Source organism: Urocampus carinirostris, chromosome 16, assembly GCF_059441175.1.
Source record: "Urocampus carinirostris isolate Australia breed hairy pipefish chromosome 16, RoL_Ucar_1.0, whole genome shotgun sequence".
NCBI classification, from domain to species: Eukaryota; Metazoa; Chordata; class Actinopteri; order Syngnathiformes; family Syngnathidae; genus Urocampus; species Urocampus carinirostris.
In genome coordinates this window covers 1,909,311-1,936,637 of record NC_142364.1, presented here as the reverse complement: position 1 = coordinate 1,936,637, position 27,327 = coordinate 1,909,311, and the positions used below count along the sequence as shown (strand labels likewise).

The following is a 27,327-nucleotide window of genomic DNA, read 5'->3' as shown; positions in this document are numbered from 1 at the left end:
TTTTTCTTTTCAAAAACATCTCTATAATACATGAATTTCTTACTGGGATTACATTTTGTATTCAACTGTGCTAAATTAGTCATTGTGCATTTTTAGCACTTCCGGGACGCAAATTGCGTAAAACGTCATCGCTCGACTGTTTAGAAATAGAATAAAAATAAATTGCGCGTCAAAATGCACCGTTTTTATCGTCAAACAATTAGTATGCATACCTTGTATTGGTATTTCATCTTTATAAGTGTATTCTACGCCATCTAAAGTATAATTACGGTCTAAAATGATTATTTTCCAAATCCCAAATTCCTTAAAACGTTTCTGTATATCGCTGCAGCCCTGTCAGTTCACAGTTATACCGCTAGGAGCAGAACCTTTCCTCAACAACAATACAAAATGTATTAATCGTTGCGAAGAAGTGCCGGGCCCCCAGTCTTACAGAAAATGTAGTTTCTTTAATAAGATACATCTTTTTCGAAAGTTTGTATTCATTTACTTGTGGCAAAATGCCTCGTTATGCACAGATAGTGATGGGCCCTGCGGGTAGCGGGAAGGTACGTCAACCTGCAATATTGATTTAAAAGCTATTTTGATGTATATATTCGTACTGACGTCATATTTGGCGTGTTAGCTGGTTAGCTAGCACACAACAATATCAATCGCCTGTGGCTTATTTTGTTTTGATTTTGTTTGTTTTTTGCCAGAGCACATACTGCGCTACGATGATTCAACACTTTGAGTCCTTGAACCGTTCTGTTCAAGTGGTCAACTTGGATCCCGCGGCAGAGCATTTTCATTATCCTGTGATGGCAGGTAAGACAACCTCTATAGTATATTGGTTGGAGAGATGCTATAGTATAGAGTCTATAGCATCTCTCCAATACAGGGGCGTTCAAACTCTTTCGAGCTCGGGGGGCCATGTGATCGAAAAAAAGACAGAGACGAAGAAGAGAGGGAGAGAAAGTGAGAAAAAGAAAGAGAGAAAGACATGGATGGTGATAAAGTTAAGATAAAGGGAGAGGGATAGAAAGAGTGTGAGAAAAAAATTGGAAAAGTGGGAGAGTGAAAGTAAAAAGGTGAGCGAGAGATGGAAAGAAAAAACAAATAAAGGAGAGAGGAAAAAAAAGATGAGTAGGAAGGGAATAGAGTAGAATAGAATATACCTTTATTATCATTGTTACCAAATGGGTTGAACATATTGTGACAACGAAATTGGACGTGGCACTCCAGTTCACATTTTACAGTGAGGATAAAAAACAAAAATGAAAAAGGCTAATTTAAACAATATTTACACAAGAGAGTGTGGGAATGTTGCGTGTTTACATATAGTTTTGGCATGGTATTAATTGGTGCAATATGCGGTAGGTAGTGCAAAATAGGCAACATTGTGCAATGTGAGCATAGGCATGAATACAATTTGAAATCTGTATGAGGTAGTGTGTTTGCAAGATTTTCAGATTTTTTGTGCGGTCTGTGTTAAGGGTGGTGATGGCTCTGGGGAAGAATTTATCTCTGAGTCTGTTTGTTTTTGAGCAGGCAATGTCCCTCAGACTGGGTAGAGAGCAACCAACCCTCTGAAGTGTTTTCCTGAGAGCTTGACTAAGAAAGAGTGGGAGAGAAAAGGAAAGTGAGTAGAAAAAAAAGCGGGAGAGGGAAAAATGCACAGACATAGAGAGAGATTGATGGTAAAATAGAGAGGAGAGAAAAAAGGAGAGAGAGACTAAATGTGATCCAAAAAAAGAGTACACCCACAGTTGCTTTGTGAGTGACGCCTGGCTTTGGTGACATCCAGTAGAAATATTTTAAACTGCAGCTCATTTTTGTCTTCTCTCAGCGTTGTCTCAGAGATCTGATTATAACCCTTGGCTCTGATCGGGCCGGTGCCTTGCTTGTTAGACACCCCTGTTTTAATACATCCAATGATTATAATACACAACATGCACGGGAACTTGTCTTGAAAGTCTTGTCCTTTTTTTATGGGACAGTTCGGAATACTTAGCACCTCCTAGTGGTATAAAAATCCTTAATTAATTGAAAAAATCTGTTTAGATTTGAATCATAGGCAAAAATACATGAACTGTGGTATAAACGCTCATGCATGCTCAAGCTACGCGCAGTTGCATTTGTGCAAGGGCGGTTTGACTGACAGCTTACAACAGCGTATCACAGTCGCGCAGACACCGCTTGTAAACTTTGCCTCTCATTCATTGGCTAGTGCCATGAGGACGTGCCTCTGATTGGCCGGCGCTGTTAAAACCAGAACAGTGCCAATTCTTGTTGGCCAAACCCATCTCATCTCATTAGCTGCACCGCTTATCCTCAGTAGGGTCGCGGGGGTGCTGGAGCCCATCCCAGCAATCATCGGGCAGTGGGCAGGGGACACCCTGAACTGGTTGCCAGCCAATCGCAGGGCACACAGGGACGGACAACTCGCTCGCTCATTCACACCTAGGGACAATTTGGACCGGCCAATCCACCTGAAATGCATGTCTTTGGAATGTGGGAGGAAACCGGAGTGCCCAGAGGAAACCCACGCAAGCACGGGGAGAACATACAAACTCCGCACAGTACGTCCGGTAGCTGGATTTGAACCCACGCAGGAGGTTCCCAAGACCTTAGAACTGTGCCGCGCACGCGCTAACCACTGTGCCGCCGTGCTGCCCTTGGCCAAACCCTCCATCACTAAAATAGAAATCTATAAATCATTGAAAGAAAAAAAAAAGCGCATTGTTTTGCCATTTTAAAACTACACGAGGCAAGTGAACGTCGCCGAGTCCCATGACTCGGGCATCAAGGATTTTTTTTCTCCACTGTCTTCTTCTCAAGCCCCTAATGCCAGCCACTGTGCAGCGGGCTATGTCTCGCCTGACAAATTCTGTTTCGCGCTTGCAATATTCCTGGCCACCTTGATTGTTTACCTCATGTCAAGTCAAGTCCCATTTATTTATGACGCCCTTAATCACAAAAAGGTCTCAAAGGACTGCACAGGATTACAATGACACAATGACCTGATCTTAAACCAACATGCGGGATAGGAAAAACTCAAAACCTCAGCGTGAGGAAAAAGAAACCTTGAGAAGGGACCTCACAAGTGGTAATCCCCCTTTCAGGATGACCAGGTTGATAGCTGATAATGAGCACTGCTTACGCCAGCTTCGATCAACTCCAGCTATAAGCTCTTTGCAGCTGCTCCGGGTGTTTTCGGCTCTATTTTCATTGATGAAGATTAAAATCAGCTTTTATGTCGCTCGCTAACATTCCAAGAAACTAAGGAAGAAGGCGTCCCAATTTTGTACATTTTGGGCTTCCATCGTGCGTCTTCTTCTAATGCACATGCTTCAGCTCTCGTCTAAGTTACAGTGAGCTCTCGTGGGGAATTCTTGCACACTGTTACTTTAATATGATTTATGACATGCTAACTTTCTGGGATCTTCTTCCCTCAGATGTCCGTGAACTCATCCAAGTGGACGACGTGATGGAAGATGAATCTCTCCGGTTCGGTCCCAACGGGGGTTTGGTCTTCTGCATGGAATATTTTGCCAACAACTTTGACTGGTTGGAGGAAGCTTTGGGCCACATGGAGGACGACTACATCTTGTTTGACTGCCCGGGTGAACAGAAATGGATTTTCCTCACTATTCTATTGTAATAAATTAGGGCTGCAACAACTAATTGATGAAATCGATTAAAGTAGATCAATAAAAGCGCTGGCAACTAATTCGATAATCGACTGGTTGTATCACGTAATCTAAATCTAAGCTAAATCAATGCAAAAAAGAGTTTCCGTTGTCATGCTGAAAATTTCCCAGTACCACTTTAGTCCGGTAGAAGGCACCAATACGGTTATTATGAAGAAAAAAAGTGATCTTTTTTTATTGAACATTTCACCATTAAAAACAAAATGGGCATGTTAAGTTTCAACTTTGTAGTGTTTGACTGTTTCATCACGAAACAAAGTTGACCATTTTTAAGGTAACAAAAAGTGTTGCAGAACTACTAATAAAACAAATCAGTAAATAAAAAAATTAAATAAAGTAAAAAGATGAATAATAATAATTAGATGTTTAACTCTATGCACGGGGCATATTAGATATAATTTTCATACTGGGAATGTTTATCATATCCAAAGATATAACCCAAAAAACACATTTTCTGACAAAATGTTGAAAAGTGCATTTATGTTTTTGATATACATTTTCTCTGGATTAAAAAAAACATATTGCTACACATGAAATGAAACGTGTTTCTAATTTTTGTTTTGCATGATAATAACAAATATAATACCATCTTTGGATAAGGTGGGAAGGAAAGAGTATCTCACATATTTGCCGGTGTATAGCATATATTTGTATATATTTTTGTTTATTGTCAAGTGACAAACACTCTGATTTTTTTATTGTTTCATATGATGGAATATTCTGTTGTTTTGTGCACTATTTTTCTATCCGTCTAAAATGTCAATGTTTGAATAAAGAGGAGGACATTAAAAATGACTTTGAAAAATCCGATTCATCAATGAATGAGAAAAATAATCGACCAATTCATTGATGATGAAAACTGAGTTGAGGCCCTCTAACAAATGCATTTTTCATCACTGTTTTTCTTTTTTTAGGTCAGATTGAGTTGTACACTCACCTGCCGGTCATGAGGCAGTTGGTGGAGCAGCTGCAGCAGTGGGAGTTTCGAGTTTGTGGGGTCTTCCTGGTGGATTCCCAGTTCATGGTGGAGTCCTTCAAGGTTGCATGAGTTTTCACTTTAGAAGTCGTTAGCCAGACATAGTTGGAATGTGAATTTTCTCGAATTCTCTTTATTGTCATTGATTACAACATAGTGAACATGGTTAACAATGAGACAAGACACTTCAGGATAAACGCAACATAAAGACATAACCAATAAAAATAAGCTTCAAAAAGAATATTGCAATGCATTGGAAATAGTTACTGGGTATTGCTTGAATAGTAGTCTAAAAATTGTGTGTGCATCAGAAAATAGTTCAATGACATCAGTTATAGCGCGAGCCAGCAATGTCTTCCAGACAGGACAGAGAGCAGCCCATGATTTTGTGCTTTTTTGATGCCTCTCCATCAGGTTCTGCTGTCCTGCTCCCGGCATACCACACTGTGATATTTTATGTATATACTGTAATCCCTAGTTTGTCGCGGTTAATAGGGAGCAGAACCCTCCGCGATACAATCGACTCGGTAGCCGTATCGCGGGCAACGTGGTACCTCCTAAGGACAGTTGAGGTCCCCGTCAGGGTTGGGTAGGGTTACTTTAACTTGATTACTTTCAATTACTTTTGGATGACTGCAATACCAAATATGCTAATAAAAGACAAAAGAAACTAAATAGGAATCAAATGACTCAATTTTGTGCAGGCTTGGGGAGTAACGGAATACATGGAACGGCAAAAATAAAGTTGGCAAGCTGTTTGGATTTATTTTCATTTTGTTTCTGTCGCATTTCATGTTAGTTTGTCCGGAGATCAAAGCCAGGAGAGAAAGCTTACCACGTGTTGTGAGTCATCTTTTTATTCATATTTAGTTTCTTTTGTTTTTTATTAGCATATTTGGTATTGGAGTCATCCAAAAGTCATTGAAAGTAATCAAGTTAAAGTACCCAACCCTGGTCCCCGCAGACCTGTTCTGAAAGAGCTCACCAGTGCTGGCTCATTGTGATTTTCTAGTAATTATTATTGGTTGACTTAGTCTATTTTGCCGTACTTTTAATCACTAACTCAGTAATAACATGGTAACAACATAGGAATAACATGATGTTATTTTAGAAATTCAAATACCAGTAAATAAATTGCAGTTCATGGGCTTCATGGATAAAAAAAAACCTATTCAAGCATTGATCATTATTTTTAAGCAATTCAATAAGGGAGTAGAACGAGAATCTATTCATGTATTCAATATATATAATATATATATAATTTCCATCTTCTTATTGGTTTTACAGGAAATATAGCAAATTGAGTTGGGTTTTTAAAGTGAATCGGCATAAAATGTGCTGTTTCTTTTTACAATTTTAGCATGCTATCTAGTTAGTTATCAAGCTTTAATTTGGCCTCCTTTCTGGCTAGCTATCTAGTTGTTGTTTTTTTAACTTTCTATCTGGCTATTCAGAGTCCTTTTAGAGTTTTTTACCCGTTTACCTTTGTAGAAAAATATCAAGCTACCTTTTGAGCGATTTAGCAAACCATCTTGCTAAGTTGCTATTTTAGAAAAAATGTATTTTAATATATGTTAAACGTTCCTCCGTTGTCAGTTCATCTCAGGAGTGATGGCGGCCTTGAGCGCCATGGTGTCCTTAGAGATCCCCCAAGTCAACATCATGACCAAAATGGATCTGCTCAGCCACAAAGCCAAGAAAGAAATGGAACAGTAAGTTGTTTTTGCTTTCTACGCGCCGCACGGATGGAACTTAAATGTGAGCCTCCGTTTCCACTAGGTACCTCGATCCAGATATGTACTCCATGATGGGGGACAACTCTGACAACATAAGAAGTGAAAAGTTCAAGAAGCTGACCAAAGCCATTTGCGAACTGGTAATTCATCCGATCGTGTCATTCAAATTTTGAGACTGTTGGTTAGATGTATCTGTTTGTATACAGATTGACGACTACAGCCTGGTGAGATTCATGCCCTTTGATAGGACTGACGAGGAGGGCGTTAACATAGTTCTGCAACATATTGACTTCTCCATACAGTACGGAGAGGACCTGGAGGTGAAGGAGCCAAAGGTAACAAGGACCGTTGCACTACTGCTAAAAAGTTGAGCTAAGACGATGCCTCTTGATATGGATGAGTGATATGTTTGACTTATCTCATCTTTAGAAATAACATACCGAGAAAAGAAAGGGAGCGACATTACATCGCGTGTTTTTACTTTTGCGGTGGCCCCATAAATCTAGGGATCTCTGCATTCACAAAATAAACACACCCATATTGATATGAACTTCCTGTGGTACCGACCAATCAGTGTTATCATGATCAAAACACCATCTTGTTATTATTGTGATTATTAAGTTAAAAGTAAGTATTGATTGCAAACTCCATTACTGCATTGAATTGGTAGACAACAACACAACCCAGAAAATCAAGGGCTGCTCCCTGCCCAGTCTGGAGGACATGAATAACATTTTTTATTAAGGGCAGCTCCATTATCCGTGTATTATTTGTTATTGCAACATCCCTTGCAGCCTGGTCATCCTGGAAGGGGGATGACCTCATGTGCGGTCCCTTCTTAAGGTTTTTCATTTTCCTCATGTTGAGGTTTTTGAGTTTGCAAAAGTTAATCTGTGGTCTGCGCAGCCCTTGTTGGCTCCTTGTGATAAAGGGTGTCACAAATAAACATGACTCGACTTGAAACAATATCCAGGTTGTGAGAGGAGAGGTCAGTCAAAATAAGAGCTTGAGAGATGAGCATTTCTTTCTGTCTTAATCTAACATGTATTTAACAAAAAAAGAAGTTATCGGTCTCCAGAAGTAGGATTTTATCAGGTATCTGTAGGAAAATCAAATTCTCAGCATCCTTACTTACATTAAAGTGCACTCATACTGATAGAAGACCGAATTAATTGTTTCCGGTGTTTCTAGGTTATGTTGTGAATAAAAACTAAATGAAAAGATTGAGTGAGGGACTTTGTTAGATAAGACTGCATTCTCACAAAAATAACATTTGAAAATGACCAAATTGGATTTTCCTGAACTCTACTGCTTGTTTCCTCCTTCTAAAAAATTTTTTTATTGAATTGAGTTCTCTTTTTTTTATCATTGAGGACAACGTCGCGCAAATTGAATGCAACGAGATTGGACATGGCCCTCCGGGTTCAACATGTACTAAAGAATTTCAAGAGAAAAAATAAAATAAAAGACAACGTAGTGCTTAGAGATTGGCCTAATTTATAATAATGCAAATGGTAATTGGACTGCATTTATATAACGTTTTTCAAGTCACTGAAGACCTCTGCCTCCTGATACTATTAATACAGTCTCAACTAGTAATTTTATTGACTTTATTTTGATATTTTGAAGGCATATTTATAAACTCCAAAGTTATACATTTTACCATTTTTTACCGTATCGCATACCATTTCAAATCCCAATCAAATACTAATAAACATCCCATGTAGATGTAAAACATTCGTTATTGTTTAGAAATATATATCTAATGTACAGGGTTGGGGAGTAACGATATTATGAACCAGGATGCCCCAAAAAATGGCATGTATTCCGTTACAGTTCCAGAAAGCAAAATGTAATCAAATTACAGGTACATTTAGTTATAATAAGGATTATTTTGCAGGATTAGAATTCTATTTAAAACCATATTTCGTCTACTTAATGCACCGATAGACAAATTGTGTCATTATTTCAATCGCTGGAATGAGAGAGCAAGATAATTTAGTGCATCATAATAATCGTACAAATAGTACATCGTAACAATGTGCACGATTGGGCAATAACGATTAGTATTACCGAATCTTATTGCAATATGTATTCTGTGTAGCACTATTTAGTTATTCTATATAACACGCTACAGTGGGCATTTGCACGTCACACTGGGTATTTGTATATTGTATTCTTTTTGCTTTATTATTGTATTGTTCTCAGCTCATGGATGCTGCTGGAAATGTGAATTTCCCAAAGGGGATGAATAAAGTATCTATCTAACTATCTATCTTATCCCCATAATTTCCCAGTTTTGCGTGCTTAATGCAGGATCAACTGTCTATTTCTTACATTCTTTTCTTTTTCTTATTTTCATTTTTTTTACAGGAAACTGACGAAGACCCCGACGACACAAATTTTGAGGACCTATTCAAAGGCCAAGTGGAATGCTGAGAAATGTCAATGCCAGATTTAACTGGACTATTTGTCTTTAAACTCTCCCAAAATTATTTTGTACATCATTTTACTATTGTTTTTGTGTGGAAAAAAATGTAAATTTGGTATTTTCATGAAAATAATGCCTTTAAATAAATACATCGTGACGTTTTTGACAAAGTTCGAGTTTCTGTCACCTCCTAGCGTTTATTTTCAAAATGGCAGCCTGCTAACTTCCGGTTTCATCTGAAGGGTGGTGGCGAAGGCGGAAGCATCTTCACAGTTCTACATTTTCTCCCCGATTTGCTATATTGTACAGTATCTCTCTTTTATTTTGCTACTTCAAAATGCCGGTAAGTATTCCTAGTCATTAATCGAAATAACAAGTTGAATGAATAACTTAAAAGGAACGCGGTGTCAAGTGTTATCTTTGGTGTTAGCATTGTTAGCTAGCAAGGCTAGCTTTCGTTGTCGTTTGGAAAATGGCTTGTGACATTTTTTTCCCTCTTTTAGTCGAAACGTTATTCCTAAAGTTGTTTTTAAGAAAACCTAGTGTTGATATATATTGTTTCGCCAGGCTTATCACTCGACTCTTCAGGAGGACAACATCAGGACGGTAGGCAACATGGCCCTGCTGCCCCTCAAAACTCAGTTTAAAGGACCTGCGAGAGGAGACGGTAAGTGTATACAACATTCCTATTTATATGGCGCTTTGAAATATATTATCATGTAAAACGGTAACGAATTAAAAGTCGTTTTAAGATTTTTGACCCGTCTCCAACGCCGCAATAAGTTAGAACTCTGTAATACGGCCATTTCCGATTGACCCTTCCAAAATTAAACCGGAAGTAGTGAACGGTAGCAGAAATGCAAGAAGCTAAATACTGTCATGGAGAGAGTTGCTGTGTGTAAAAGGTGCTACTGGGAGCTAACACAATAATTAGAATATGTTAACAAGTGAGATGCGTACCGTGGCTTGCTTTTCCGGGTGACTTACAAACTAAAACCGGAAGTAACGATCAGTTGTAACAATACAAGAATCTCAAAAATGAAAGTGATATTTTGTGTAAAATGCTTCTCCAGGAGGTAAAACATTTCAAAATTATTTTTAAGTGGCTTGACCCCCACATTTAATAATATAGCTTTTACATGTAACCAGCAGTAGAAATACAAGAGGCTTAATACTGAAAACGAGAGTTGCTATGTATAAAATGTGCTACAAGGAGTTAAGTTCGTGAAAGAATTGTTCATTAGTGGCTCGACCAAAACAGTAAGCTAGAACAACGGAACATGGCTCCTTGCGGTTGAGTCAATATAAAACGGGAAGTACCAAATCAAAACATTTTTTACAACACAGGAATAACGTAAGAGCGCTTGTTTTTAGAATTTCATATCAAAATGGTGGCAATAACTTTCGAGTTTCGAAGGGGCGAAATGTGTGAGTTTCCGCAACTTCTCGCTTTCTACTTAGCACTAAGACTTAATAATAATTGATTTAAAAAAACAACCTCACATTTATTTACTCAAATATACAAGGATTGGGTAGATAGAACAAATAGTGTAAAAAGATAACACCAGAATAGTCTATAAAATAAAACAATACAAATCCAAGTGTTTGTCAACTCGTTTAACAATAAACTAAAATATGTTATACATTTGCCTATATGCCAAATACTTTCTTAAAAACGCATTCAAGACGCATCTCCAATCAACTCTTCATTTGCACTGAATCAACTTGCTGAGTGTCGCATAAATCGCCCGACACAATTGATGATGAAATTCTCTGCCAACGCTTTTAATAATAGATTAGAATCAATTTTATGTATTCCTTGTTGCAGCCATTCTTCCTCCAGCATCCCTAATGAGGAGCAATAGGCTTGATTCTGGGCTCGTACGGGTGTTTGCATTTAAATGCTGTGTTTTGAAGGTTGGGAAAATGTTTGAATTTGTGAAGTGCTTGAAAATGCTTCCAATTGTTGCCATTGCAGTGTTTCTTGGCCGACTCTAGAGACCGTGCATGCGATGAGGACATTTTCTTTAAAAAGTGCATGGTCATGATGTCAACACGCCTGCTCTGGTGGCTTGTTATTGTGGCGTTATGTGAAGCATCGCTGCCACCTACTGGTCGCACCATAGAGAACAGCTCTTTTTAGAAAACCGTCTCTTTTGGCTCAGCTCAATGAGAAGAGTTAGCTCCAAAACGGCTACTTGTATTTTTGTTTTTGTTTTTTTTACTTGCACATTATCAATGATAAGAAAACTGTATGCACCAAATGGAGTTATTTTATATGTTTAGCTGGGGTTCCCTGCATAAAACATAAAATATAAATTCAAATATTTACAGATCTAAAATTCAAAACCATTCAAAGTTTTTACACAAAGAACAGATTTAAAGTCAAACAACGCAATAAACCATGAAAATGCTAAACAATAATAAAAACATATTTCCTCTTTGGTGCTATAAATTCAAGATAAAATTCAAACTTATTGACTACTTACAATTCTATTTTAACCAATTGAGACACAAATCTTCTGAAAACAACCCAAAAATATCACTTCAGATAAGTGAAACAAAAAGCAAAAGATCAGCAGTCGCTAGATCGATTGAATGCACTGTGCTTCGGAGCAATCGATATCATTAAAATGGGTCCACATTTGGCCAATTATTCAGCTTTTTATAAATACAGTACTTTCTTTTTTTTGTCTTCTGTATTGAACACAATTCTTACCCAACACCTATAGAGTCCTTTACGTTTTTGTGAACAAGTGTGGCGTATTAAAGCTATGCGTGCACTGTTGAAGCAGGATGGCAGAATTCATGTCAGTTTATAGCATCCCATGGACACAAAAAGATCAGAGATAGGATCAGCTCAAAATAGCACAAAGAAGGCAGCAAGATAGCGACTTCATTTTAAGTTAAAGTTACTGAAAAAGTTATTTTGATCAGCGCTGGATTTCTTCCTTTGAAGGTCCTGGAAATTTTTCAAAATTAGCTTGGAAAGGGTTTTAAAAGTGTGTGAATATGTCCACGAAAAGGGTGTACAAACCCTGTTAATGAAACGTCTTAGGTAATGATTCTCACTTTTTTCTTTTGCAGGCATCAACACGGATATTATCGACGAGGCCATCTACTATTTCAAGGCCAACGTCTTTTTCAAGAACTACGAGATCAAGGTGAGCGCTACGAGTACGTTCCAAGTCAACGGTAGAGGACTCAACATGTTGAGGAATTTTCGGAATCCGGGGTGACCTCCGATCCTTACATTTTTAAAAGGCATTGAATTCATTGCTTTAAAAATGAGACCTTCATTGGCATTCAAATATCTTCAATCCAATTTTCAAAAGTCTTAAAATGTGAACACATTGATAAGATTTCTATTTATTTGGAGTTTAAAAAAAAGTCTTTTTTCATGCTTTATTAAGGTTGCAGAAGAGTTCTTTAGCATGAGTAGTGATCTGCCAGTTTTGAGTGAGAAGCCATCTTTTTTAGTTCTTGTTGTCCATGTCCAAAATTTGAGGGATGGAAAGTTTTCAAATGGATCAAAACCAGAATCTAAATTTTTTTTTAAATTGCCTTTATTTCATGCGGGAGTTTTTTTTTTGTTTCAATTGTTTTTTGTCGACTGTGTCTTGAATTTGATTTCTAAAAGTCTTGAATTTAACTCGCCTTAAGCCGTAGGCACCCTGGCATCATCGCAGTACAAAACAGAAAAATCGTCTTGTGTGTTTCAGGAGGAACTTTCTAAAATGAACATTTCCTGTGTTCTCTTTTCAGAACGAGGCAGACAGGACGTTGATTTACATCACGCTTTATATTTCCGAGTGTCTAAAGAAACTGCAAAAGGTAAGTTGTGTACACAATCTGTATAGCTTTTTTAGCCAGATTTCAGCACTTTTTAAAGGAAACGAGTTGCAGTTTTAATGATGTTCACTTGATGTCGCCAAAGCCATGCACTACTTAAATAACGAGGTGTATTTTTTTCCCTCATTCTCTTTCCCTCTCTTGTTTTTTGCTCTCCCTTTCTCTATTCCTCTTTCTTGCTCCATCTCTTTCTGTCTTTCCTATCCTGAATTTTCTCTTCTATCTTATTCTTTACCTCAAACGTTTTCTTTCTTTGTATTTTGCTCTCTCGCTTTTTTGTCACTCTTCCCACCACTTTTTTTTTTTTTTTCATTCTCCTATTCATTGTCTTTGTTTCTCTCTCGCTCTCGCTTTCTCTTTTTGGCTAATTTTCCCTTTCCTCTTCATCACCATTTATCTCTTGCTTCATCTGTCCCTTTTTTTCTCCATCTTTTGAATATTCTCCTCCGTTCTCTTTTTCCCTCTAATCTACCAGTCGGGCCCCCATGAGTTTTTTTCCCCCTTACCATGCGGCCACTGAGCTCAAATGAGTTTGACACCCCAGATTCAGATTAGAAACGGGACCCGTGACTTCCAAACTGTGTTTTGTGGTATACGGACACGCGAAGGGATAATGGACGCGGGTTCCTTTTTGCAGTGCAGCTCCCGAGGCCAAGGCGAGAAGGAGATGTACACGCTGGGCATCACCAACTTCCCCATTCCCGGGGAGCCGGGCTTCCCCCTCAACGCCATGTACGCTAAACCGGCTAACAAGCAGGAGGAAGGTCAGTCACAGAAAGTCCGTCAGGAAATGCAAAACATGACTAAACCGAAGGTTCCCGGTCCCGATCCAGACACCATGAGGTTGTACCTCCAGCAAATCCGACAGGAGACCGGCCTGAGGCTCTGCGAGCGGGTCTTTGACCCCCAGACGGACAAACCCAGCAAGGTGAGTCTTGATAGGACAGTGAGATCATCTAATATGGGTGCTTGAAATCCTTGGAAATGCTTGCGTTTTTATGTCGGCTTTGCTTTCCCCTTGCAATTATTTTACCCTCGTGATTGACGGCGGCCGGTATGAGTTTATACGGCGTTGTCCTATGAATCGTCATCGGCCCCTGCGGGTCAGGTGCATAATACACCTAATCTGGGCACTATGGAAATAGTGCAAGGATGACGAATCGATGATGGGCCGTGAAAATAAAAACCAAGGTAGTGTTTTCCTAGTGGTATATTGTAATTGGAAAAACTTCCTCCAGAACAAAAACGGGCCCAGCAAAGGGCACCCGTGCCCTACTGAGCCGTACGCCCTGTGTAGTGTTAAATACCAAAATGAGATTTGAAAGTCCTTAAAAAGTGCTTGAATTTAGCCACGAAAAAGGTGTACGAACCTTGTAACAAAGTCTGGAAAAGATTGAAAAACAAAAATGGTTTCCTCTCACCAACTTCTCATCCTCTGTTTCAGTGGTGGATGTGTTTCGTCAAGAAGCAGTTCATGAACAAGAGCCTTTCCGCTCCGGGCCAGTAAAACGGGAAACGGCGTCTTCTCATTTCTTAAGGTCGGGTCGCTGGTTTTTGTGGTGCAATTTTTATACTCTTGGAGCGAAGATGTCCTCACTTAAAAGCCAACTGTTGCTTGATTTCAATAAAGCAAATATGGATGTGCCATTGTGTTTTGCTTCTTTTGCATGCTCGCTTTTATTACGAAAATACCAGTTGCGCTTCAAAACCCGTCTTTTGAAATCTAGATGAAAACTAGAGCTGTGCTTTAAAACCCTACTTGGGGGCCAAAAGATGCTTTTCAAACCTTAGCCCGAAAACCCTAGCTGTACTTAAAACCTAGTTTCAGGAAGACTACTTTTCAAACCTCAGTTTTGATCCAAAAAGCTACTTTCAAACATTGACTGAAAACCTCTGCTGCGGCGGCTTCAAAACAATAGTTTTAACCAATTTGAAACCACATCTGCACTTTCAAACCCGAGTTGGAAAACACATCTGTGTTTTGTGACCCCCACTTTTGGCCCATACCTCGATTTTCAAATCCTAGATGTGCTTTAAAACGCTAGTTTTAGTCCAAAAACTGCGCTTTTGAAACTTGAGCAGTGTTTGAAAACCAGAAAGGGAACCCTAGCTTCTACTTTTACGAAGCTGATGATTGGCAGCCGTCTTACTACTGCGGGAGCCTGAATAACGACATTACCAAAGTAGCTTGCACCGCACACAGCCGTAGCCTTCTGCAGGTGACAGTTGCTGAGTCCCTGGCTCACACACGATAATATGAAAATAAGCTTCCCGAGTGCTATCGTTTGGGCGTCGTCAATGACTTGTAGGGGTAAATTTGCACAGAGTCCCTTTAAAGATGTGCTTAATAATAAGCTTTTTATACAAACATTGACTATTTCTTAATCCGATTTGTCAGTTCAAAAATGGAATAGTGCCATGAAGATACAAATGGAAAAGCAAAGGGATTCAAGCAAAGCGTCTCTTTATTTTTCAAACCAGCGCATTTTTCCACAACACTCGCCCTCAGTTGGATTTTTTGCAAAAGGCACCGTAGGCTGTATGGCTCAGTGTGGCAGATTGACTGTCTCTCACCCTTCTCCCGGATTTGTACGTGGAATAAATAGTTTCTATAAAGACAAAACTCTGAAGGGGATTCTGTTCGACGGCGCTCGTTCCTCTTTGGATAAGCCGCGCTCGGGTCAATCGTACTGCATCTCTTGACTTTTCCTGACGCAGCGGGCAACTTTCTTCTTGAAAACGCCTTTGGGGTCCTCGCGCCATTCTTTCTGTAGGAGACAAACGCATTGCCGAGTATGAGATCCCCCCTTACTGTGGTGAATGGGAACCAGGGACCCCCACACTGTCGCTCTCCCGTTTTGAACATGCGCTCTGCTGGCCCCTGCTCGCAGCGATAGATCAAATCGCAGCGCAATTTGCTCTCGGCAAAACTACACTGGGGATAATGGAGCGTGGCCAAGACAGTGCAGTTCATTTCAGGCAGGTCACAACCAATGTTCCCTCTAATTTTCCATTTTGTAGTGGAAGTACAATGTTGGCAACAAGATTCACTTGATGGAATTGGAAATTATTTGAATGCAACAAACTTTTTCCCTGTTTTTTCAACTTTTTTTTTTTAATTCCTTTACAAAAATCTTATTGTGTTTATTCTTTTCCCAGCTGTTACTTTTTTGTCCTATTTGTTTCTTTTTCTGAAATTGTCATGCTTTTTTTCCTCTTTCTCCCATCTCTTTACTACTTTTTCATTTCGGTATTTTTTTATTTTTTGCTCTATTCCCCCTTTAAGTCATTTTGTGTATAATTTTACGTAATATTTGGTCATGTAAGGATTAAAGAAGTAAAAATAACACGAAGAGCCGTTTGGGAAAGACACGATTCTTTTTAGTGAGCCGAGCCGAAGAGGCCAGTTCTCAAAAAACTCTACTAACTTTACTGAACTTCATTCTACTTCGACCGTGCCTTCAAAATACCGCATTTAGAACACAGCGTCAGGGGAACCCGTGTATTTTTACTTCATGCACTGTAACTATGACTTAATTCGCAATTTGGAGCCCTGATTTTTGTGAGCCGGCTCGATTTTCTTGTGCGCGGAAAAGCTCTGGGCAGTGCGCAATGGCGCATACATGCAGCTTAGAGGGAACATTGATCACAACCAAGGATGATGGATCAGGGCCGCACAAGTGCAGTGAACCATTTGGTGAACAAAACGGTAAAAGAAAGCCGCCAAGCCTGACAAACGTGGACTCTCCCTTCCTCCTCGCAGCAATATACTATCAGAGATAATGGATCACACACTATTTTTCAATGCGCAATGAACTGAGGCCGCCAAGTATAAAGTAGCGAGGGATTACGGTAGACCTGTACTGTTAGCCATAATTAGCCACGTTGAAACAATGGAGGGAAACATACCTTGTGTTCATTATTGACAATAAAGACGATTGTAATTTCCGGGGGAAACCTACCGCTGCGTCCACGTTGGCGGGAGAGTCTCCGTTGGGGTCGGCCAGCATGGAGATGACGCTGATCATGATGGTCTCCACCGTGTGGATGGGCAACCAACGTTCCTCCGGTTTCTCGTAGCCGTACTTGTCCTCTCCGGGCTCGTGGAGGATGGAGATGCACACGTCCCCGTTCTTTGCCACTAAAACAAAGGAAAGGGACGATGAATCGAAAGGTAAGGACTTGTGTGCAGGGGGAGGAATAAGTCACGGAAACTTCACACAGATGAAAAAAGTCAAGTTCATCGATGACCTAAACCACCCAGCATGCATAAGTTCCAGATTTCATACGCTCTTTAAAATATGTAAATGTTTAAGTGGTCTTAGTTCAAGTAGACACTGATTAACACCAAGAACAAGTCCCATATGAATCTGATTGTTATGCAAATATATGAGAAATTCCCCTTTGATGATATCTTTCTACATCAAATACAAACCGTTGGGATGCCAGATATCCGAGACAAACTTCATTTTGGGCGGTCTGACGGGATAATCGTGCGGGAAGCTTAACGTGGCCTTGAAGAACCCTCCTTCGCTGCAAAAAGGGATCAGAATGGAATCAGAATTGCAATGTAAACAATAATACGGTGACTTTTCCATACAAGAGTGTGTCCTGGGGTCCGATGACCACCACCTCCCACTGAAAAATGTCGTCGTCGTCCACCAGACCCGCCGAGAAGCCTTCGACCGGGTTCTTGTTCAGATCTGGATCAGGAAAACACGTCATGAATGTGTACACCTTCATTAACAAATATACAATTATTTGATGAAGGCTAGTCTTCTTGCCACTGTTTTAAACAGGTCAGCTTTGTACAGCGTATGACTAATAATTGTCTGATGCACAGATTGTTCCACCCCAGCTGCGTATGCCTGCAGGACATCCGATGTGATCGTGGGCCACTTGGTTGCTTCGCTGATTAGTTTTCTCTATCCAAAGGTAACAGGGACAGCCTGGTCTTGGGAGGTTTGTTGTGTTTTTTAGCTCCCTCCATTTTGATGATATTGATGGCACAATGCTCTGCAAAATCTTCTTGTGTTTGACTATCGCTTTGAACTTCTCCGTAACCTTATCCCTAACCTGACTCTTGTGTTTTGGTCATCATAATGCTAACGAGTTGGTGAATGACATTTTAAAGTAATTGATCTCTAGATCTGCTGAAATTCTAAAGTATTGACAAACACCCACGACCCTCCTCCACTTTTTACTCTACATATTGATTGACATTTCTTCTCTGCATTTTTACAGAACTTTGTGTTCTCTTGCAACTCGTTGACTTTGTATTATGGACTGTCTTTTTAAAACAATTTTGTTTGTAAAATTCTATTGTTCAAATATAAATACATTAAAAAGAAGTTAGCTCGATGACGTCGCGTGCGAGTCAGGGAATTGAGCGAGCTAGCTAAAGTGATCGACCCCTTTTAGAGTTATTTACTTTAACTCACTCACTCCAGCCTAAATGCATTTATCGAAAAAACAAAATCTCAAAAATTGAAATCATAACAATGCTGAGCTAATAGCACCTCTTTACTAGCCTGATTGTTTACTAGCATGGCTTTGCTAGCTTACCTGCTAATTGTTTACGTAGCAGCAACGCCGACGGACCCGTCATTTTCGTTATCTTCTTCTCCAAAACAAATACAACTTTTCCACAACGATGTTTAAATATTTGTCAAAAGAGTGTCAAGCAACACTATGCAATAAATACGACATTTGATGAGCCAACTTGAACGTTTCGTCGTTCGCTCGTGATGTCGAAAACGTGAGCTGCTGGGAGAGAAGGAAGCTCACCGGAAGTGATATCTCCAAAGTAATAGTTCAGTTTTGACTCGCACGTAATAATGTCGAGAGAATTATCAGAGAAAATGAGAATATATTCGAAAATATTGTTATACTGGTGTAATTAAAACCAAAAGTCTTATTCTCTGAGTGCGGTTAATTGTTTTAACAGTATGAATAAAATTAGTCTAGAAAGACTTCAACGGAAGCTCCATTATTAGCCATAGGTCTACTCCTCTCAGTTTTGACTCGCAGGTAAGCATTTTAAAGTACGTAAATGTATTTGTAACCAAACAAAAATAAATGGCTATGATTTGAAAAATATGTAAAAACGATTTTAGGACAAAAGAGCTTTATTTTATACGAAAATGAAAATGTTTCCCTTTGCCGGCTCCTATTAGCTTTTACCCCTAAGTTTTGACTTGCAGGCATCCGATTTTGCTGTATTTACAGTACACGAGTAGAATAGTGATTAATTAAACAAAAGTTTGGGTTGATAATATAAAATTTATACGAATGTTAAAAAAGGCAAAATCAAATTCAATTATGAATGCATACGATAAGTAATGTTTTTTTACGAGATCAGAAAAGTCCCACTTTTGAGTGCAGCAGCACAACTTGGATGACAGATGTGTTTTTTTCTATATTTATTGTATCACAATGTTGCCTTGTTTTTTATTCATATCTGAGATGATGTGGTATCTGATATGTTGTTTGATTTAGAAATGTTTTCTTTTTTAAATAAAACCAGTGCATAACAGTCTCACTCTCCCTGATAGCAGCAGCACACGTTGGGCGACAAATTCGTCTTTTTTTCTATTTTTATAGGATTACAAATGTCAAAAATAGTCAAATAGTCTCATTTGACTATTGCCTGAGGGAATCGATGTGGTTTAAATAAACAAATAAAACAAGATTGCAAAAGCCCCACTTCACCTGAATGCTGCATCATAAATTTAAGTATAATAACGTCTTTGTCCACGTTTCTTCCATTTTATTTGGATTAGGAATGTCAAAAAGAAAGAAAATGATCTATATCCACTTTTGTATAAAATGAGAAGCAATTTTGTTTATTTTGAGAATGATTTCTTTCATTAAAATGAGAAGGTGAAGGTACCACTTCTCCTGAACGCAGCATTTTCTTATCGGTAACCATTTTGTCTCTCTTATTTCTATTCTTATTGGATTACTAATGCTTAAAAAGGTGGAAACAATCTACTAGAACTATTCATTTGTAACGAGAAGTAACGTTGTGTATTTTAAGATCTTTAAGGGTTAAACAAGGGAGCAAAAGTCTGACTTTACGTGAACGCAGCAGTGTAAGTTAAGTACAGGAACATAGTTTTCTTTTTATTAAAATGAAACGTAAGAGCCCCACTGCCCTAGAAGGCAGTGTCACCATTTAAGTCAAATCTCAGTCGTTATTCTTTTGTATTTTTATTGGATTGCAAATGTCAAAAAGGCAAAAATCTATTTCAACTACGATCTGATATGAGAAGTCATTCATATTCTTAGTAAAACAAGATTTCAGAAGTCTCACTCTCATTGAATGCAACAGCTTATAACAAAGTGATTGGAGTGCATTGACCGCAAAATAGCGCTTTTCCAGTCACGAAGACCTCCCAAAGCGCTTTACACTCTATTCCACACTTACCTGTTCAAATACAATCATTTTGAGCACCTCGTAATGCTTCATATAGATATCATTTCTTTTCTATTTTCAATGGATCTCAAATCTAAAAAAACAAATATAGTTGTTTATTTCAAAAAGTTTTTGTATTTTTAGTAGAACAAGATTGCAAGACGATTCCCTTGAGTGAAGCAAATTAACTCCATATTTTTCTTTTGTACTATTTTTATTGGAATATAAATGATTAAAAAAGGCAAAAAATAAATTTTAAGAATGATTTATTCATTTTCACAACGACATCATAAATGTCGGACTCCCCGTGAACACAGCAGCGTCATTGAACACGTTTGTCTATTTTTTTCTATTTTAATAGGATTAAAAATGTCAAAATAGCAAAGAAATCTATTTGAATTAGGAATCTAATGTGAAATGTTATGTTTCTCAAAGAATTACGTATCTATTTACAAAAAAAAATTAAGTTAAAAGTCTGACTTCCCTTGGACACAGCATTATAATGAAAGTAACATGTTAGGGTTTTTTCCATTTTTATTTGAATACGTGTTAAGGATATGTCAGAGTGTGCAGTTTTCTCATGCGTGAGAAGATCAGCAGGCCTTTAAGCATATTTATTCCTCAACAGCAAACAACAAGAACATGGCTCCATTTAATACAACATGGCAATCAACAATATGGTGCGTGCGTCATGACGTCACACAGTGGAAAACGTCTTACCGCAATATTACGAGTAAGAGCGCAATTAAATTGACAAATCTTAAAAATACGGATGTTGAAAAAAAGGCAATTATGCCAATTTGAACTATTGTGTGAGAAGTCATCTTTAAAACAAAAAAACAGAAAGATAAAAGTCAGACTCCCCGCGAACACAGCAGCAATGATTGACCATTTTGGTCTCTTTTTTTTCAATTTGGACGAATATGAATAAAAAGAGCGAAAGTGGTCCTTATCATGGCAAACGTTGCTCCTCTGGTCGTCGCCTTCTTATTATTCCTCGTCGAGGTGGAAGGAAATGAGATTTTTTCCGCAAAGGTTATTGGGCCGGGATAAAAGGTCTCGGCGAAAGGTTGCGAAATCTTCTCGGAATCAAATGAAACAATTTGTTGCCCTCCAAAAGCGCCTTGGAATTTCCTGACTTGTGGCCCTTAAGTGCAGAATGCCGCCAGTGATTTTCATCTCATTTGATATTCCTGTTTCTTCCTGAGTCAAATCATCATTCGGCGTTATTTCTCTCTCCTTCTGCTTACCCTTTTCATCATTTCCTATAGATGTATATATTTATCATTATCAGGGTTTTCACATTTCTCTTAGATTTTCATTTATTTTCCACATGTTTTTTAATTATTTTGATATTATTTACACACTATATACACCAATGAAAATGTCATTGTCACGGTTGCCACGGCGCCCAATGGGCTCCGCCCGTGTGGCTCCAGCTGCAGCTTGTTGACAGATTGGCTCCCAGTCGGTCCCCTTTTGTCGGTCCGCCCGCGAATCTCTGCTTTTACACGGCAAGCCCTTTTTCGCCTGTCCTGTTTTTTGCTCCCGTTTGTCTCCCGCAACGATCTGTTTTGATCTCGACCGCGTCTGTCCTCCCGCCCCGAATAACCATCCGTTTTTGTCTCGACCGCGTCTCCTCTCCTCTCCTGGCTTTCGACTCGTTTCCGATCACGACCACGTTTTTGCTCTTCTATCCCGGCGACGGACCCATTTTGTTTGTTCCCAACACCGCCATCGCTCGCCACGGAAATACCACTTCCGCGTCTGAGCAAGCTGCTCCCCGCGATGAACGATCTCCAGATCGTGCGTGCACTCCTTTCCCTTCTTCCCGATAAAAATGAATTCAATCCTAAAAAGAAAAGTTCACAAACATTAATTTGTTGCTGTCTTCCACAAGGGGGCAGTATGTCACATCTCTTCAACCCATAGAATCGAACCAACTCAGACAGTTCGATTCATCGACGCCTATTTTGTTTTTTTTTCTCCTCTCCATGTTGTTCTGGAGGAGGTGTGGGCAGACGACGGCCCGCGGGCCACATGCAGCCCAGCAGGCCTTTTAATCCAACCTGCCAAACAAAAATATTCAAGGTACAATGACAATACTTTATATATCGTAGTAAATATAGTACTACCAATAAAACATGTACAGCTAAGTTCCCGTTGACTCTTAATGTGTCTACTACATAAATATTACCGCAGAAATACGACAGCCATACTACAAAATAATAATAATACTAAGTAGCAAATTCAGCGCTCAACAACAGCGAGCCAATATATGAGGAAAAAAAAAGAAAGAAAAAACGGGGAAAAAAGAAAAAAGGGAAAGAAATGTTAGAAAAATGGAAAGGGGGAATGAGGGAAAAAAGGGGAAAGGGGAGAGGGTTAGCTAAAGAAATGAAAAAAGAAAGAAAGAGAAAGGAGAGAAAAACAAAAAGACAGACGGACATAGCTATAGATAGATAGATAAATCTTCTTTTCGGCCGTCTGCTGGAGGCCTCCGCCCCTTGTCAGAGTAAAGTCATTGACATTTGTCAGTCCGCAGCGGCGGACCTTTACCGAAAGACGCTCGGCGAATAGTAAGCTGAGAGCGGAAGTGCGGCCATTCGTCTTCCTTTTTTTATTATTACCCCTGTGCAGCAGCAAGAAAGCAAAGAGGAAGCCCGTTCCTTGGGGGTTTTGCGCCGTCGACCTGCATAAACGCACTTCCCCTTTAATGTTGTCGAGCTGATTCGGGGACGAGGACATCGATTTTTCCCCCCAGCTTTTACCTTTTCTTTTATGCTTATTTTGTTTTTGTTTATAATGATTTTTCTTCATTTTATTTCTCTCTTTTATCTTTATTATTTTCTTCTTCTTTTGTTTGATATATTTGTTTTTGCTGTGTTTTTGCCCTTTTTAAGTCATTCTGTGCCCAATTTTCCTCTAAGACTCGGTCATCTATGGATTCGAGCCACAAAAACAATCGTTAGAGCCACTTGATTTCAGTCAGCCGGGCCAAAAGAGCCGGCGGACTAAAAAAGGAAAAAAAATATAAATCATCCGTGACACGATGAGCTGTAGGGGCAGGAGAATCCACACCAGTGTCCACTGACATACAGCAAACGAACGAGACGTCCTAACCGCCGTCGTTACTACGTCCACTTTTCTTTGATTGGGCCGAGCGTGTCTGTGTGTGGGCGCTGACCACCCCTGCCCCCTCCCTGGCGACGCCCCTGTGCCATCCCCTCCTCTATCGAATTCGCGGTCAGTCATAGGGGCAAATCGAGGGCAGCTGCTTGCACTTCACATCGTCTCCCTGTAGAGGGCACTGTTGCTTCTTATGAGCCAACCGGTTGCGGGGCTCGCTCGTCGTGTCGCAAATGATTTCTATTTGTTTTTTCTTTTTCTTTTTTTTCTCTCTTTTCTGAATCATTGACCTCGTGTTGAACCCGAAAGGCGATAGACAGGTTCGAAAAGAGAAAAAAAAGCAAAAAGAGGGGGATACAAACGCGAGTGAGAAACAAAAATATAAACAGGGAGAGAGAAAGAGAGAGAGAGAGAAAGAGACAGAGAGAGAGAGAGAGAGAAAGAGTGAGTGAGAGAGAGAGAAGCAATTGAGAGGGAGAGAGAAAGAGCCAGACGGATAGAAAGGCGAGAGAGAGAGAGAGAGAGAGAGAGAGAGAGAGAGAGAGAGACAGAGAGAGAGACAGGAGGGTTGAAAGAGAGAGAAGCAGCAGTTGAGAGAGAGAGAGAGAGAGAGAAAGAGAGAGAGAAAGAAGAGGGTTGAAAGAGAGAGAGAGAGAAGCAATTGAGAGAGAGAGAGAGAGAGAGAGAGAGAGAGAGAGAGAGAGAGAGAGAGAGAGAGAGAGAGAGAGAAAGAGTGAGTGAGAGAGAGAGAAGCAGTTGAGAGGGAGAGAGAAAGAGCCAGACGGATAGAGAAGGCGAGAGAGATGGAGAGAGAGAGAGAGAGAGAGAGAGAGAGAGAGAGAGAGAGAGAGAGGAGGGTTGAAAGAGAGAGAAGCAGCAGTTGAGAGAGAGAGAGAGAGAGAGAGAAAGAGAGAGAGAAAGAAGAGGGTTGAAAGAGAGAGAGAGAGAGAAGCAATTGAGAGAGAGAGAGAAAAAGAGACAGACAGATATAAAAGGTGAGAGAAAGAGAGAGAGAAAGAGAGAGAGAGAGATAGAGAGATTGAAAGAAAAAAAACAAAAAAGGCATACAAAAGTGAGTGAGAATAATAATATAAAAAGTGAGAGAGTGAGCGAGAGGGAAGGTAGAGAGAGAGCGAGAGAAGCAGCAGGTAAGAGAGAGAGAGAGAGAGAGACAGACAGACAGAGAGAGAGGGAGACAGACAGATAGAGAAGGCGAGAGAGAGAGAGAGTGAGTTAGAGAGAGAGGGAGAGAGGGGGGGAAACAGAGAAAAGGAGAGAGAAAAAGAGTAATACAGAGAGGAACAGAGAGAGAGAGAGAGAGAGAGAGATCAAGAGCGGGGGAGAAGTGTGTGTGAGAGAGAGAGAGAGAGACAGACAGATAGAGAAGGTTAGAGGGAAAGAGAGAGAGAATGAATTAGAGAGAGAGTGAGAGAGGGGGGGAAGAGAGAAAAAGAGAGAGGAACAGAGAAAGAGAGAGAGAGATCAAGAGCGGGGGAGAAGTTAGAGAGAGAGAGAGAGACGGCTCTCGTCTCCACATCCAAGTACCAGCGCGTAGAGCCGTGTCGTTCACGTACGTTACATCAGCTCACCTCTCCTCCGAATCGGAACCACATGGGTTGCAGGGGGGGGGGAAACTAGAACCCGTCAGAAACCCAACAGAACCCCGTCAGAACCCTAACGGAACCCAACAGAAGCGCTCGCTGCCAGAACGATTCCCCGGAGGCGAAAGGGGACCTTTCTCAAGACGAAGATTGGCCGCTCTGCGAGGGTCCAATCGGGGACTTTTTCCTCCTTTTTTACGTGTGGAAAACTTCTCCCCATTTTTCGACCGCTTCTGCTTTGGTCGCATCGATTTCTCATCTCCTATTTGGATTTTGGGACCGCGAACGCGACGATTCGATCGCGCCGCCGAAGGTCCAAATGCCGACGAGAAATCTCCGCGACCTGCCAGGTAAGCGTCCATAAGCCGCAAGCACGCGTGCGCTTTCTCCTTCTTCTCCTCCATCTTCTTCTCCTTCTTCATTTCGGGTTTTTATTTGGACGAAAGTCTTTCTTTCTTTGGAACGGACATTTTTTTTGGGTGGACATTTTGGCTTCAAGTTGCTTAGGATCCACAAGTTTCACTGAGTTACGAGTCCAATCGTAGATTTCATGTTTGCCTTAAGGTACATGATCCTCATTAGGAACATACCAATTAAAGGGGCAGGGTTTTTTTCTGTGTATTTACTGCCCACTCTTTATCTTTTTACTTTCGTTTTCCTCCTAGATCTTTATTTCACCCCCCCTCTTTCCTCCTCTTTTTCTAGGTTTTTATTTCTTTTCTTGCTTTTTTAATTTTATCCTATCTTTCCTTTCCCTTTTTTTCTCTCTTTTGTAGCTTCTTACTTATTTTTTCCTTGCGCATTTCCCTTTTCTTCTCTTTTTCATTTTCTCTTTTTTTTCTTTCCGTTTCACTTTTTTCCTCCTAGATCTTTATTTCATCGCCACTCTTTTCTTTTTTCGTTAGATTTTTACTGTCTTTCTTTTCCCTAATTTCTCTCTTTTTGAGGTTCTTACTTATTTTTTCTTGCGCATTTCTCCTTTATTCCCTTTCTATTTTTTCTCTCTGTTTCCTTTTCAAATTTCCTTCTCCTTTTCTTTTTCTTTGCTTTCTTTTCACTTTTTTTCCCCTTTTTATATTATTTCTCAATTTTGACTCTTATTTCCGTTCTTTTTTTAATCCATTTTTGTTCTTTTCTTTCCTTTTTCACTGTTTGTATTTTGTTGTCTAATACCATACCTTTTGAGACCAGACCACACTGTTAGATTTTAATCAAAAGCTCCAAAAAATTCCCAAGAGCCGCTCGGAAGCCGAAAGAGTCGGCTGTTATCAGCGAGCCGAGCCGAAAAAGCCGGTTCCCTCCCAACGGATCCGGAACGTCCATCGTCACTCCAATTGCAATCACCGCGCGTGCTTTTCTTCCTGCAGGACGTTGATTGTGTTCCACGGACGTGACATGGAAAAGCGAGTGCATTTCAAATGGGAAAGCAGAAAAGAAATCGCGTGAAGACATTTCAGCCGATCCGAGAAGATTAAACGAGAAAATCCAGGCCGATATGGAATTGCTTGGTCGCCTGGGTCTCGCGGCACTTTTCTGCACAGGTAAGCTTCATTTTCATTTTCTTTTTTTTCTTTTTTTGGGGCAAAATTTCAAATAGGGTGAACTTTTCTGAAAGTGGCCCGGGACCCACGAGGGGATGCGAATCAAACGTCTCTTTTCCACGCGCGGCGTGTGCGTGGCTTATTTCCGAGGCTCGAAGATGTTTTGGCAGAAAAGGAACGAATGGATGTTCAAGTTAAGGCGCCCGGGACGCTCGCGTGCAAGAAATGCTTGGAAAAACTCGCAAAGGGATAAAAAGCGCTCGACTTTGCTGGTTGTTCAATATTATATATTTTTCCCTGAGCTGAATTGATACCAATATCGATATTTGACTCAGTGTGGGTTGTGTTTGGGGAAATTGAGAGTGTTGGCATCTTTGCACTCAAGGGATTTTCCATAAAAAAACACTTAGAAAACTCTGTACTTATCAATAGTCTTGTTCAATATATGGATTGACCCGGATTGATACCAATATCAATACTTCACTCAGCGAGGGTTGTGCTTGAGAAAGGGTTGAGATTGTTGGAATATCTGCACTCAAGTTTTCCATAAGAACGCTTAGAAATCTCTGTACTTATCATCAGTCGAGTTCAATATAGTGATTGACCCGGATTGATACCAATATTGATACTTGACTCGGTTAGTGTTTGTGCTTGAGGGACGGTTGTGATTGTTGGAATATTTGCACTCAAGGGATTTTCCAAAGGATATTCAATTAGAACAATGAGATAAAAAACGCTTTTTTTTCCACCTTTGGATTGATACCAATATTGATATTAACACTCAGTGAGGGTTGTGTTTGGAGGAGATTGAGATTGTTGGAATATTTGCACTCAAATGATTTTTCCATAAGAACGCTTAGTAAACTCCATACTTATCAACAGTCTTGTTCAATATATTGATTGACCTGGATTGATACCAATATTGATACTTGACTTGTTAGTGTTTGTGCTT

The 27,327-nt window shown here is 39.8% G+C and overlaps 4 protein-coding genes across 5 annotated transcripts in view; 3 read left to right on the top strand and 1 right to left on the bottom strand.

Moving 5' to 3' along the window:
• The first annotated feature begins 377 nt into the window (after positions 1–377).
• gpn3 (GPN-loop GTPase 3) lies at positions 378–9,009 on the top strand. Its single transcript, XM_088319617.1, has 8 exons — positions 378–548; positions 699–807; positions 3,438–3,605; positions 4,607–4,731; positions 6,265–6,380; positions 6,448–6,544; positions 6,611–6,739; positions 8,778–9,009. The coding sequence occupies exons 1-8, from the start codon at positions 501–503 to the stop codon at positions 8,841–8,843; spliced, it is 858 nt and encodes a 285-aa protein (XP_088175743.1). The 5' UTR covers positions 378–500; the 3' UTR covers positions 8,844–9,009.
• A 20-nt stretch (positions 9,010–9,029) lies between these two features.
• Positions 9,030–14,332, top strand: arpc3 (actin related protein 2/3 complex, subunit 3). The gene is made up of 7 exons (XM_088319618.1): positions 9,030–9,178; positions 9,403–9,502; positions 11,923–11,999; positions 12,601–12,669; positions 13,325–13,451; positions 13,521–13,615; positions 14,132–14,332. Exons 1-7 carry the CDS (start codon positions 9,173–9,175, stop codon positions 14,192–14,194), a joined length of 537 nt encoding a protein of 178 aa, XP_088175744.1. The 5' UTR covers positions 9,030–9,172; the 3' UTR covers positions 14,195–14,332.
• An 802-nt stretch (positions 14,333–15,134) lies between these two features.
• LOC148349961 (ubiquitin-conjugating enzyme E2 G1-like) lies at positions 15,135–18,484 on the bottom strand. Its single transcript, XM_088355379.1, has 5 exons — positions 18,253–18,484; positions 17,288–17,390; positions 17,123–17,220; positions 16,650–16,828; positions 15,135–15,455 (listed from the first exon to the last, which is right to left on the bottom strand). Exons 1-5 carry the CDS (start codon positions 18,293–18,295, stop codon positions 15,369–15,371), a joined length of 510 nt encoding a protein of 169 aa, XP_088211505.1. The 5' UTR covers positions 18,296–18,484; the 3' UTR covers positions 15,135–15,368.
• LOC148349960 (transmembrane protein 132C) overlaps positions 18,471–27,327 on the top strand; it is a 173,382-nt gene continuing 164,525 nt past the window's right edge. Inside the window, exons 1-2 of one of the 2 annotated variants that reach the window (XM_088355378.1) lie at positions 18,471–18,717; positions 26,202–26,375. In XM_088355378.1, the coding sequence (XP_088211504.1) occupies positions 26,330–26,375 (46 nt within the window). In that variant the 5' untranslated portion in view covers positions 18,471–18,717; positions 26,202–26,329. Of the gene's footprint in view, positions 18,718–24,870; positions 25,185–26,201; positions 26,376–27,327 lie in introns of those variants that run through there. The other variant, XM_088355377.1, reaches the window with a different exon arrangement.

Bases quoted from the DNA above. Each gene is read 5' to 3' on its own strand.
- arpc3 (XM_088319618.1), top strand. The intron at 12,000-12,600 runs GTGAGCGCTACG...TTCTCTTTTCAG, and splicing joins TCAAGAACTACGAGATCAAG to AACGAGGCAGACAGGACGTT. The intron at 13,452-13,520 runs GTCAGTCACAGA...GTCCCGATCCAG, and splicing joins GGCTAACAAGCAGGAGGAAG to ACACCATGAGGTTGTACCTC.
- gpn3 (XM_088319617.1), top strand. From the start codon at position 501: ATGCCTCGTTATGCACAGATAGTGATGGGCCCTGCGGGTAGCGGGAAG. The intron at 6,545-6,610 runs GTAATTCATCCG...GTTTGTATACAG, and splicing joins CCAAAGCCATTTGCGAACTG to ATTGACGACTACAGCCTGGT. The intron at 6,740-8,777 runs GTAACAAGGACC...TTTTTTTTACAG, and splicing joins TGGAGGTGAAGGAGCCAAAG to GAAACTGACGAAGACCCCGA.
- LOC148349961 (XM_088355379.1), bottom strand. From the start codon at position 18,295: ATGACGGGTCCGTCGGCGTTGCTGCTACGTAAACAATTAGCAG. The intron at 17,221-17,287 runs GTATGGAAAAGT...CCCTTTTTGCAG, and splicing joins GGACCCCAGGACACACTCTT to CGAAGGAGGGTTCTTCAAGG. The intron at 15,456-16,649 runs GTAGGTTTCCCC...TGTCTCCTACAG, and splicing joins CCGCCAACGTGGACGCAGCG to AAAGAATGGCGCGAGGACCC.